Source organism: Tursiops truncatus, chromosome 16, assembly GCF_011762595.2.
Source record: "Tursiops truncatus isolate mTurTru1 chromosome 16, mTurTru1.mat.Y, whole genome shotgun sequence".
Taxonomy (NCBI): Eukaryota; Metazoa; Chordata; class Mammalia; order Artiodactyla; family Delphinidae; genus Tursiops; species Tursiops truncatus.
The window spans coordinates 15,728,749-15,740,969 of NC_047049.1; the positions used below are offsets into that span (position 1 = coordinate 15,728,749).

A 12,221-nucleotide genomic window follows, 5' to 3' on the forward strand; every position below is an offset into this window, starting at 1 on the left:
TGGAGAGGCCAAGGGGCACAGAACCAGGCGCTGGAGATGAACGTGGCAAGTTCCTGCCCTTCACAAGCTCTGTGTCCCGTTGGGAGGCTGACATGGAAGTGGAGAATGTCGCTGTTCCAGGACTCAAGTGTTCTGAAGGCCGACCGTGCAGGGAGGGCAGGACCCAGGAGGGCCAGCCACCTCTGGGAGGACGTGGAGCTGGCCGAGGGGGAGGGGCCTTTGCAGGCTGAGACCCAGCGACTGGGGACGGCAAGGTGTCAGGGGAGCTGAGGGAACTAAGGCTGTGGAGGTGAGGGGGTCGCATATGCGGCCAGGACACCCAGGCTGGGGCGAGCTTCCTGCAGGTGGCCTGGGCTGGCAAGGGTGGGGGAAGGGAGACAAGGAGGCCGGAGTGGGGGTGCCTGCCTCGGTGCTGCACACACACACACACAGACACACACGCACATGCACAAACATGCACGCAGACGCACACAGGCATGCAGACACGCGCACGCACACCCACATATGCATGCACGCACACACGCACACACACACACGCTCTCTGCCTGGTCCAGGCCAAGGCACGACTCACTTCCCTCCGGACAGGCCTTTCTCAAAACCCAGTAGCACGGTGCTGCCCACCTTCAAAGGATCTAGCAGCTAACACAAAGGAGAATTCACAGCCTCTACGAGGCAAGAAAGTCTCTCGGGCAAAGCATGGCAAGCCTTGGAGCTGAGATCTGGAGAAGCCTCTCCAGGGGTCCGGGAGCAAGGGCAGCCCTCAGCCACGCACCCGCCCTGAAGCCGCATCCCACCCCACAGGTTACCTGAACGTGCTGGTGAACAGCCAGTGGAAGTCGCGCTGGTGCTCCGTCAGGGACAGTCACCTGTACTTCTACCAGGACCGGAACCGCAGCAAGGCGGCCCAGCAGCCCCTCAGCCTGGTGGGCTGTGAGGTGGTGCCGGACCCGAGCCCCGACCACCTCTACTCCTTCCGCATCCTCCACGACGGCGAGGAGCTGGCCAAGCTCGAGGTACCGCTGGCCCTCTGGCTGGGTGGGAGTGGGGAGGCACGGCCAGGGCAGAGGTCGTGGTCACGGCTGTTTGCCGCAGGTCCTGAGGACCGCAGTCCTACAATGGGAGAGTCAACTTAGCCACCCTTTATTTTTACTTCCTTTGCCTGAGATTGTTTGCATTTTTAAAAAATTTCCATTCCCTTTCTGACCTCAGGGTGGTTGTGTTATAGGAACGGGACAATGAGCTATTTCCTGCACTTAGGGCAGGAGGAGTATTTATAACTCCCTGAGCTGCTGGAAAAACTTTCTGGGGACTCAAAGCGGGTTTGTGATTTCGTTTGTGTATCACCAGATGGGGGCCAGTACATAAAAATGCTGACTGTTAGGGCTTATCTGGCGGTGCAGGGGGGGAGGAATAATAAGGTTTGTGACACAATTACATTATTCCCACTCCCCGTCCTCTGTTCGATGTTACATTTACAAAAATAAAAGGTGACCTAATGCCTCGCAATGAGCCGGGCAGGCCTGAGCCAGAGGGCTTTACAGGCACTTAAGCACACACCCCAGTTCACCCCTGTTCATCTAGTCCTGCATCCAGGGGTCTTCATCCAGATTTTGCTCCAATACTGCCCTCTGGTGGCTAAAAGATCCACATCCCAGCTGCTTCCCAGGGACAAGCTTGTATTCATTCCTGCATCCATCCATCCTGTTGACAGATACCTATTCAGCACAGTGATAGGGTGAACAAGACAGACTCCCTGCCGTGGAACTTACATGCTAGTACAAGAGTGAGATATTATTCAGTGGTTGTCCAACTGATTACTCAGTAATCACTCAGCAGTGGGGCAGGCGCTATGAATAGGTAGGAAAGTTTGCGTGCTGGGCGGATGGGGGCTGGTGTAGGGAAAGCCTGTGGGACAAGGTGGGGAGGGACGGGGGGGCTGATCCTAAGAGCAGTGGGAGACCCTAAAGGGTTTCAAGGGAGGGTGGCATGTTCAGGTTTGGATTCCAAGATTCTTCCTCCAGCTGCTGGGTGGGGGACGGAGGAGAGGGGGACAGGAAGGGATAAAATGAGACCCGTTAGGAAGCTGTTACCATCGCCCAGCGCAGGGATGGTGGTAGCAGGAACTAGAAGCAGCCCGTGAAAAGCTGTATTGAGAAATCCACTTGAAAATGAGTGGGGAAAGGAAACCAGCTAAACGTCAAACTGCACTTTTAGCTGCCCCTCTGATCGCGAGAAAAGAGCAATAAGGTGGCAGAGCGGTGTCGTGTAATGCCAGCATGGTGACTGTTTTTCCTCACGAAAGTAAACCTGTAGTATTTATAGAATTCCCAGTTCTTTATAAAGCCCAGAAACCCTGTTGGCATTTTAATAGAAATACTCAATGTGATAACGTATTTGATTAGAATGCATTGTCCCCTGGAGAAAATCAGGCAGCAACTTCACTGGTATTTAGCTCATGATTTGTCAGAGCCAGCTGACCTGGTGTAACGTGTATAAGACATCCTGACTCTTAAAACCATAAACAAAAATAAATTTGAATTTTGTTATTTCTTAGGGATCCAGGTAGTCTTGTATAAATGGACTAGGGTTGTAATCTGAAATGTGATCATTCATAAAATAGAGGTGTCGACCTAAAATACATACATTTGAACAGTCCTCTCCATTAGCCTTCTAGAAATACATGTTTATAAACATCACGTGATACTTGGGACAGATGTCCACAGCATCACTGAGGTGGCACCAGGGTGTCAGCAGCAGCAGGAAATATCATTTGGGGGTCCCTGGGGGATGGGATATGCTAGTGAAAATGAAGAGCATGACCCCAGGGCTCCCAGAGGCCTTGCCCGGGGTGGGCATCAGGGCAGGGGTGGGGCACCAGGCAGCACACTCCAGCCCTGCTCATGTCCCTCTCGGCCTCCTCCCAGGCCAAGTCTTCCGAGGAAATGGGCCACTGGCTAGGCCTCCTGCTTTCTGAGTCGGGCTCCAAGACAGACCCAGAAGAATTCACTTACGACTACGTGGATGCCGACAGGGTTTCCTGTATCGTAAGCGCCGCCAAAACCTCTCTGCTGTGAGTATTAAGGGGCCTCCTGCTTTGCACCCTCCCACTCCCAGCTATGCTTCTAGACCGAGGCCCAGGCTGGCCGCTGGTGGTCAGTCGAGCAGGGTGGCAGCTGGGAACTCAGGGTGGGTCCTGTTCTACCCAGCAGCAGGCAGGCCAGGGCCAGGGAGCAGCCCTGCAGGAGGCCCAGCAAAGAGGTGAGCCAGACCTCTGGCCCGGGGGCAGCCACAGCATCCCTGGCTCTCATGAGACGCTATCCAGCTCCTGAAGGCAGAGTTGGCGCCTTTCCTGGCCTTCTGCTTTCCTTTCTGTGGAGACAGCACTTTCCCATGGCTCCATCGCTGGGTCCCAGCACACCCTGGAATAAGCAGGGCAGGGGTAGTACTTCTGCTTCCTAGATGAGCAAACTGGGACTCGGGGAGAAGTGGTCCTCGGTTGGGGGGTAGAAGTAGCATGGGTAGAAGCCAGCTGAGCCAAAATGGGGAAGGCATCTGGCCTGTGCTGGCCGAGTGTATTGTGAAGATGAAGCGAGAAAGGGTTTTGCTGTTGTTGGAAGGAGATCCTGAAAAGGAGAAATCAGGGCGAGAAGATGGCAAAAGGATTCCAAGAGGAGGGGTACGGGGCGAGGGAAGTTCGTTTTTCGGGAAGAGAAATTTGGAACCAGGAGTTCTAGTAAGAACGCCCTGGGGAGAGAGGGAGGGGATACCCCTAAATAAATGAATTTGTTTTACAATGAGGTCAGAGCTAGTCCCCAGGCCTCCTGCACTGCCCACAGATTTCTCTGCACCTCTCATTGTTATGACTCCTTTGAGACTGGTGGCTTTTAGCGCCCTGTCCTGAATCCTCTTTTGCCGTGTCTTCCAGACTGATGCAGAGAAAGTTCTCAGAGCCGAACACTTACATTGACGGCCTGCCCAGCCAGCATCACCAGGAGCTACTGTATGATGACGTGGAGGTGTCAGAGCTGACGGCTGTGGTAAGGGCGCCGGCTGGGCTGCAGCCTGGGGCTGCCCATCCTCTTCCTGCCAAGCCTCAACGCCAGAGATCGTTAGATGGTCGGTCCCTGAGAGGAATGGACTCCAGGTCACCCTCAGGGCCATCAGTGCAGAAACCGAGGCGCAAGAGGTCATATTTTGTATAGTGGGGCGGTGCCGTCTGCCTGGCTTGGGGACTTGTCTAGATAAAACAGCTGGTTAACCACCCTGGTCAGTGCCAGGGGTGCGGGGTGTGGCGGTGGGAATGGGGAGCAGCAACACCATTAGCCTTTTTTAAAAACTGAAGTAGAGCTGATTTGCAATATTATATTAGTCTCAGGCTTACAGCACAGTGAGTCAGTATTTTTATAGATTATATGCCACTAAAAGTTATTACAGGGGCTTCCCTGGTGGCACAGTGGTTGAGAGTCCGCCTGCCGATGCAGGGGACACAGGTTCGTGCCCCGGTCCGGGAAGATCCCACATGCCGCGGAGCGGCTGGGCCGGTGAGCCATGGCGGCTGAGCCTGTGTGTCCGGAGCCTGTGCTACGCAATGGGAGAGGCCCAAACGGTGAGAGGCCTGCGTACCGCAAAAAAAAAAAAAAAGTTAGTACAAAATAATGGCTGTAATTCCCTGTGCTGTACAATCTATCCTTGTTGCTTATCACCATAGCAGTTTGTATCTCTTTTATACATAGCAGTTTGTATCTCTTAATCCCATACCCCTATCTTGCCCTTCCCGCCTACCCTCTCCCCACTGGTAACCGCTAGTTTGTTCTCCATATCTGTGAATCTGTTTGTTTTGCTATATTCACTTGTTTGTATTATTTTTTAGATTCCACATACAAGTGGTATCATACAGTATTTGTATTTCTCTGACTTATTTCACTAAGCGTAATATTCTCTAGGTTCATCCATATTGCGGCAAATGGCAGAATTCCATCCTTTCTTATGGTTGAGTAATATTCCGTGTCTGTGTGTGTGTGTGTGTGTGTGTACACACACACACACACACACACACATATAATACATACATACATCTTCTTTTTCCATTCATCTGTTGGACACTAGGGTTGCTTCCATATCTTGGCTACTGTAAATAGTGCTGCTATGAACACTGAGGTGTGTATAGCTTTCCAAATAAGTGCTTTTGCTTTTTCTGGATATATACCAAGGAGTGGAATTGCTGGATCAGATGGTAGTTCTATTTTACTGTTTTGAGGAACCTCTGTACTGTTTTCCATAGTGGCTGCACCAGTTTCCATTCCCACCAACAGTGCACAAGGCTTCCCTTTTCTCCACATCCTCGCCAACATGTTATTTATAGGCTTTTGAAGATAGCCATTCTGACAGGTGTGAGGTGGTATCCTGTGGTGGTTTTGATTCGCATTTCTCTAATAATTAGTGATATTGAGCATCTTTTCCCGCGCCTATGAGCCATCTGTATGTCTTCTTCGGAAAAATGTCTGTTCAGGACTTCCGCCTGTTTTTTGATTTTTTTTTTATATTGAGTTGTATGAGCTATTTATATATTTTGGATATTAACCCCTTGTCGGTCATATCATATGCAAATATTTTCTCCCATTCCATAGGCTGTCTTTTCATTTCATCAGTGGTTTCCTTTGCTGTGCAAGAGCTTTTAAGTTTAATTAGATCTCAGTTGTTTATTTTTCCTTTTATTTCTTTTGCCTTAGGAGACAGATCCAAAAAAATGTTGCTATGCTTCATGTCAAAGAGTGTTCTGCCCATGTTCTCTTCTAGGAGTTTTATGGTTTCAGGTCTCACACTGAGGTCTTTAATCCATTTGGAGATTATTTTTGTATGTGGTATGAGGAAATGTTCTATCTCATTCTTTTAGCTGTCCAGACACCATTAGCCTTTGAGGCTCACAGCTGAGGGGGAATAATCCCCCTGACAGCAGGTTTGCTTCACTGGGCGTGGGCCTCTGTGCTAAGGGCTTCTGTGGGTTATCTCATTTAATCCCAGCCACCCGATAGGGAGGTACTATGAGTCTCTTCTCTCCAGATGAGGAAGTGAGGTCGGGAAGATGAAGTACTGTCTCCTGGGTCCCCCAGCTCTTGAATGGCAGACCCAGGCCTTCTAACTCCAGCTCAGCAGGAGGCTCCCTGGGAAGGAGGCCCTGCGAACTCCGGCACAAGGAAGGGGATGGGAGACCTCCGGCAGGGCCCCCTCCAGAGCCCAGGGAGCCGAGGCTATGGAGAAAGCCCCCTGTCTCTTCCCTGTGCAGGGGGAAGCCCCTGAGGAAGCTGCTCCTGCGACAGATGCCCCGAGTGAGCCTGACTCCGACCGCGTATACCTGGACCTCACGCCCGTCAAGTCCTTCCTGCACGGCACCGGCGGTGCACAGGCCCGGGCCCCCTCGCCCACGCTGCCCCAGCCGGACCCTCCGGCCGAGGCCCTCCCTGCAGACCTGAACCCCACCCCCGATGAGCCCCTCATGGTGTCTCCAGAGAACCCCGAGTTGCAGGTACAGGGGGCCCCCCAGCAGGTGAGCTGGCCTCACCTTCTGGGGTGTCTCGGCCAGCTGGGTCCTGTTTGCTTTCTCCCAAAGCAGATGCAGCAGGAGAGTCAGGAACCTGAGGAGCCTTCCCTGGGAATCACGGCAGTCAAAATCCAGACTGAACAGCAGAAGATCTCCTTCCCACCGAGCTGCCCTGACACTGTGCCCATCACCCCAGCCGGGGCCAGCCCACCTGTGAAAGACAGGTTGAAGGCAACCAATGCAGGTGCCTGTGCTAGATTAAGAGTTGAAGGTTTTGGAAAGGGCTTGGAGAAGTTAGCCCAATTCCCTCCCTTTCAGATGAGGAAACAGAGGCTCAGAGAGGTGAAGGACTTGCCCAACGTCACACAGCAAAGAAAGGGTGGGCCCCATTTCCTTTTCTGTCCGTGCTAGGCTGGCCTGGCATCCAGCTCTAATCTACTGCCAAAGCCCTGGGTTCTGTCTGAGCCTGCAGAGTGGGGTGGGACAGCCCTCAGGGGCCAGCCTGGCTGACCCGGGGGTTCCCCTCTCTGGGTCTGTAGAGATCAAACTTGGCAAGAACAGGACAGAAGCCGAGGTGAAGCGGTACACAGAGGAGAAGGAGAGGCTTGAGAAGAAGAAGGAAGAAATCCGGGGGCACCTGGCTCAGCTCCGGAGGGAGAAACGGGAGTTGAAGGAGACCCTGTTGAAGTGTACAGGTAAGGGCCCCCCCTCAGCAGAGAGGGCCCGTGGAGGGGCCTGGGCTTTCCGGGGGAAGAATCCACATCTGCACCTGGGCTGCAGCCCCATCAGCCTTTGGCACAGGTGGGTGCTCCCTGCAAAGTCCTCCCCCTCCAGCCCGTCTGAAGGGCCACTGTCCTGTACCAGGACATAGCTGGAAAAGCTGGTTAAAGGAGGAAATGCTCTAAAAATTGTGTTTAGACCGGAAGTGTTTGATTCTCACTTAAATGAATATTTTTTGGCCCATCTTCTAAAGCAGTGCCAAGGTCTTTTCCTGCCATCTGGGCTGGCTGATGGGAGCCCTGGGTCCTGGTTTCCACAGTAACCACATCTCTAATGCCTCATCTGGTCATTTTTTTACAAGCACCTTGAGTTTGTGTTCATTTTAAAGAAATCTGAATCCTTGTAGATTATTTTCCAAGTCATCTTCATATGATTCTTCAGCCGTTTCCTAGCACCTTGTTTCTCCCAAGACCTTTCAGCAGCATTTGACTTCGTTTTCAGAGTAGTAACTCTGGGCTCATTTAATATTTAAACTGCAGACTCACGCTAACAGGTTCGGGCTCTCTGGGAAGCTTATAACATGATTGGTGGTGGAAGGTCATGGGGGGCACAAAGTGACCCACTGTTTTTTTTGTTTTTGTTTTTTTTAATATTACATCTTTATCGAGAGAGAATTCACAGACCATACGATAACCCATTTACAGGTGGTTTTCAGTATATCCACAGAGCTGTGCAGCCGTCACCACAGTCAATTTCAGAACACTTTCATCACTCCTCATTAGCAGGCGCCCTTGCTTAGGATTCTATATTGAACACGTCCATCCTTTCCTCTAGCGCAGTGAGCTCCTGGGGTTGACTCTTCATAAGTCGTCATTTCTTGGTGCTGTAGGACCAACCTGAGAACTCCAGGGTGAAGAGGGAAGCATAAAACAGGGCTGAGAAGGTGCCAAGGCTGAGGACCACTGCTCCACTAGGCCCAGGGAAGCAGCACACGTGCCAGAAGGATGGAGGGAACCGTGTGGGGCAGGTTACAATGGCCCAGCCATCCTCCAAGGGTCATTAATAAAGCTCCTCTGTCCCTTTGGGGTCGCTGTCACAATAGCAGGTATCGAAACAACTGAGAGTCTCTCTACCAGAAGGGACTTAGGACTCAGGTTCAGGCCCTCTCGTGAAGGCAGAGCTCTTCTTCTGGGGCCTCCCCAGCCTTTGTGGAGTGCGGACACAGGACCTGGGCTGGGAGGCCGCCCATCACCCAGAGGCCCATCCCAGCCCTGAGTGTTGGAGCCAGACCTGTGGTCCGGGGCCACTTGGGGTCCTGTTTCGGCAGAGCGTGTGCGAATCCTGCCCTCCCCCTGGTGGGGCTTCTGGCTGAAGGGCTGTTTGTTCCCTGCAGCCGACTGGCTTCTCTCTGCAGACAAGGGGGCGGCAGCCAGCCTGGAGGAGAAGCTGAAGGAGATCGATGAGGAGTGCAGGGTGGAGGAGTGCAGGCGCGTGGACCTGGAGCTCAGCATTGTGGAGGTGAAGGACAGCCTGAAGAAGGCCGAGGCCGGGCCCGTGACGCTGGGCACAACTGTAGACACCACCCACCTGGAGAACGTGAGCCCCCGAGTGAGTCTGGGAGCCGCGTTCCTCTGAGCTGCTTGCAGGGCCTCCTGGACTGGGCCTGGGGACTGGGTCACCCTCCCCGCCCTGAACTCAGCCCTCCCTCTCTCCTGTGACCACAGCCCAAAGCTGCCACCTCGACTCCTGCCCCGGACTGTACCCCAGTCAACTCCGCAACTGCGCTCAAGAACAGGCCTCTGTCGGTCATGGTCACAGGCAAAGGCACCGTCCTCCAGAAAGCCAAGGTAAGCGGTCGTTCCCGGCCTCCTTCTGGGCCACGGGTGGCAGCAGAACTGTCACTATGGTGGGGCCCTTCTGAGGCGGGTGGCACTTTCCAGCTTCGAGTGGGGGCTCTGCTCTCAGCAGCAAGAGGCAGGGGCTGGGGCTTTGCTGTGTCTTTGGCATTGACCAACCAGAAAGGTGCTTGTGCTTGGTTCAGTGTCCTTACGAGTCAGCCTGAGGGCGCGTGAATCCCTGCACTGCCCGCCACGTGATATCAGTAGAGTCTGGGGGAGAGCTGCAGTTCAGAGACAGACTGGCGCTGGACAGTTTTCCAATTAAAAAAAACCTCAGTGACTCTGAAGGACTTCTGCCATGAAAACCAAAGCAGCAGATTCAGACAGGTGTCGGATTTGCCTAAAGCCATCCGGCCGGCTGGTGACAAAGGCTCAGTAAAAGGCGTAAACAGGGAGCAGGTGCCCATTGCTGGGTTTTTGCCTGAGGGCTAGACAAAAAGTGTTATGAATCCTTGACTCATTTATACAGTCAAGAGCATGCCTAGAGCTGCCTGTGTTTTTGGCAAACTCTGCTCCTTATTTTTATCCTGCTTATTACCTGCAGGAGATATTTTGAGGCACCTGCACCAATGACTAAGTATTAAATCCATGCAAGCACACGAGCCACTGCCACGGCAGACATCACTCACCTCCCTCTCTGCTGCTCCAGGGCCTCAGAAATCTCTGAACACGTGCTCCAAGCAGTGGGGGACACGCAGGGGTTGAACCTTACTTAATTGGCGTCTCTATTCCTAGCTTCTTCTAGGAATATGTAGGTTGGCTACGGAGGATAACTAACTTTCTTCTTTTGGGGGGACGCTGGTGTTTGAATGGTACCCTAGGAATGGGAGAAGAAAGGAGCAAGTTAGGAAACAAACTTCATCTAGAGACTCTCCTGTCAATATGGACCTTGGTGACAATCCTGCTTCATTACAGTCTTCGTTAAAGCAGCAACTCTGTAAAAGGGTGAGTGTTTACAAGAAAAAGGAAGGACTGGGGTTCTATGAATGGAAAACTTCAGCTAAGAGGAGGCTCTGTCCCTTTGCAGAGCCAAAGGAAGTAATATGACAACAACAACAAAAAAGACTTGTTTGGAGACCTAAGTCTATTGGTTGTAAACATTACATTGCTGTATTTAGGGGTATTCTGTGTTTCTTCCTTGAAGTTTTCAGCAATTGCTTTATCAAGCTTTTTAAGTGAAAAGATTCTGATGTGGAGACTTTGGTGGAAGAGAAATTAAGGTAGCAGGGCCCTGTCCCACTGGTCACATGGCTTTGGTGATTGAGAAGGTCTAAACCCCTATCTGATTCTTAGCAGCGTCAGGGGTTAAACCGTCCTTGTCTTCAACTGTGTAAAGCCATCTATGGTTTTTTGAGAAATGGTAACGGGGAAAACATTTGGGACCAAGCTGAGGCACTGTTGCCGTAAATTAAGGACTTTTTTCAGGCTAAAGCAGGCCAGAACCAATTGCTTTTAAATAAAATTTTAAGTGATGCTGTATTACATAGAAAAAAAAGTTTCAAATCCTGTAATTTAGAACAGTGAAAAGTGACTGTTGAGATTTAACTGACATTTTACATTACCATAGAAACAAGATTACCCTGTGTTTACAGATTCAGTCCTGCGGTGAGGCGATTTCTAAGAGAAGAGTTACTTAGTATAATGTTCTCTTAGTCCCTGTTTTCTTAAGTTGTGCTCGATGTCCAGGCCCTTATCCAAGAAAAAGAGGGGCGAGTTTTGTTTCTGGTGGTCTCTTTCTTCTCTTAAAATTGGCAGTGCTGTTCTTTGTGTTGCCCGTTCTTCTCTTCTGATGGCACTGGTTAACACAGGTTGGAACACATTGGTTAACACAGGTTGGAACATTTCACCTGTCATCTCTCAGCCTCATTTCTGGGGGTTCTGAATCAGAGTTCTTTAACACTGGTTCCTGAGAACTAAAGGTCTTTTGAGTCTTACTGTCTTTCTAATCCCAGGGCATTTATTTCCTTTGTCATAAACACTTGGTGTCCCAAGTGGTGAGTTAGTTTTGGTTTTTTTTTTTAATAAAATGTTAATTGTATTTTGGATTTTCTTGTATTTCATGGAAAGACATGGGGCAAGGCCTGGCAGAATTCTACTTAAAGGGGGAAACATCAGGGTTATTTATGCACTGAACTTCACACTATGTGCAGTAAAAACTAGTAGAACTACAAGGTGGGCTCTTAGCAGGAGACTTTAAGCCTCCTTAACTCAAGTAGCATAGGTAAGGCTGAAAGAAGATTTTAATAGTAAAATTAACACAAGGGAAACATCTTTAGAGGCTGACCATATATAAGTGGTTGAAAATCAGTACTCCTAGAAATTAAACACACTCCTAAATAATTCCTGGGGGAAAAAAAGGTACCAGTACTTGGAAAGTTGCCTTAGTAGTAATAATTAAGAAAGTTTATAGCATAAACATGCTGGTTTTAAAAATGACAAAACCAGGGCTTCCCTGGTGGCGCAGTGGTTGAGAATCTACCTGCCAATGCAGGGGACACGGGCTCGAGCCCTGGTCTGGGAGGATCCCACATGCCACGGAGCAACTGGGCCCGTGAGCCACAATTACTGAGCCTGCGCGTCTGGAGCCTGTGCTCCGCAACAAGAGAGGCCACGATAGTGAGAGGCCCACGCACCGCGATGAAGAGTGGTCCCCGCTTGCCGCAAATGGTGAAAGCCCTCGCACAGAAACGGAGACCCAACACAGCCAAAATAAATAAATAACTTTTTTAAAAATGACAAAACCAAACTTCTGGCTCATTGAAAAGGCGAATACAATAAAAAGACAGCCTAGGGCAGTATTAAATGGCAGAACTGAAAAGGAGGCCTTAAGTACAGATACTGACGAGACTTTCTAAATTATAAGAAAACACTATGAATATAGCAGCTTGAAAGTCTGAGGACTATATAGTTTTCATTTTAGAAAGTTAGAATTTTGTATCAGAGCTATGCTAACACATATTGCAAAAGAAAATCTCATTTTTGAACACAGATGAACAAAAGCTTTAAAGTATTGGCAAAAGAAATTCAACAGTGCTTGAAGAATCAGGTATTGCGACCAGACAGCA

General features: G+C 50.7%; 1 protein-coding gene across 29 annotated transcripts in view; it reads left to right on the plus strand.

The window, feature by feature from the left end:
• The window catches only part of AFAP1L2 (actin filament associated protein 1 like 2), a 122,043-nt gene extending 110,849 nt beyond the window's left edge, over positions 1-11,194 (plus strand). For 13 of the 29 annotated variants that reach the window (XM_073793924.1, XM_073793936.1, XM_073793939.1 and 10 more), the window contains 8 exons: positions 802-1,013; positions 2,925-3,070; positions 3,926-4,037; positions 6,284-6,782; positions 7,078-7,233; positions 8,652-8,866; positions 8,983-9,105; positions 9,892-11,194. In XM_073793924.1, coding sequence (XP_073650025.1) covers positions 802-1,013; positions 2,925-3,070; positions 3,926-4,037; positions 6,284-6,782; positions 7,078-7,233; positions 8,652-8,866; positions 8,983-9,105; positions 9,892-9,933 — 1,505 coding nt within the window. In that variant the 3' untranslated portion in view covers positions 9,934-11,194. The other 16 variants (XM_073793940.1, XM_073793953.1, XM_073793945.1 and 13 more) reach the window with 13 other exon arrangements.
• The last annotated feature ends 1,027 nt before the right edge of the window (positions 11,195-12,221 follow it).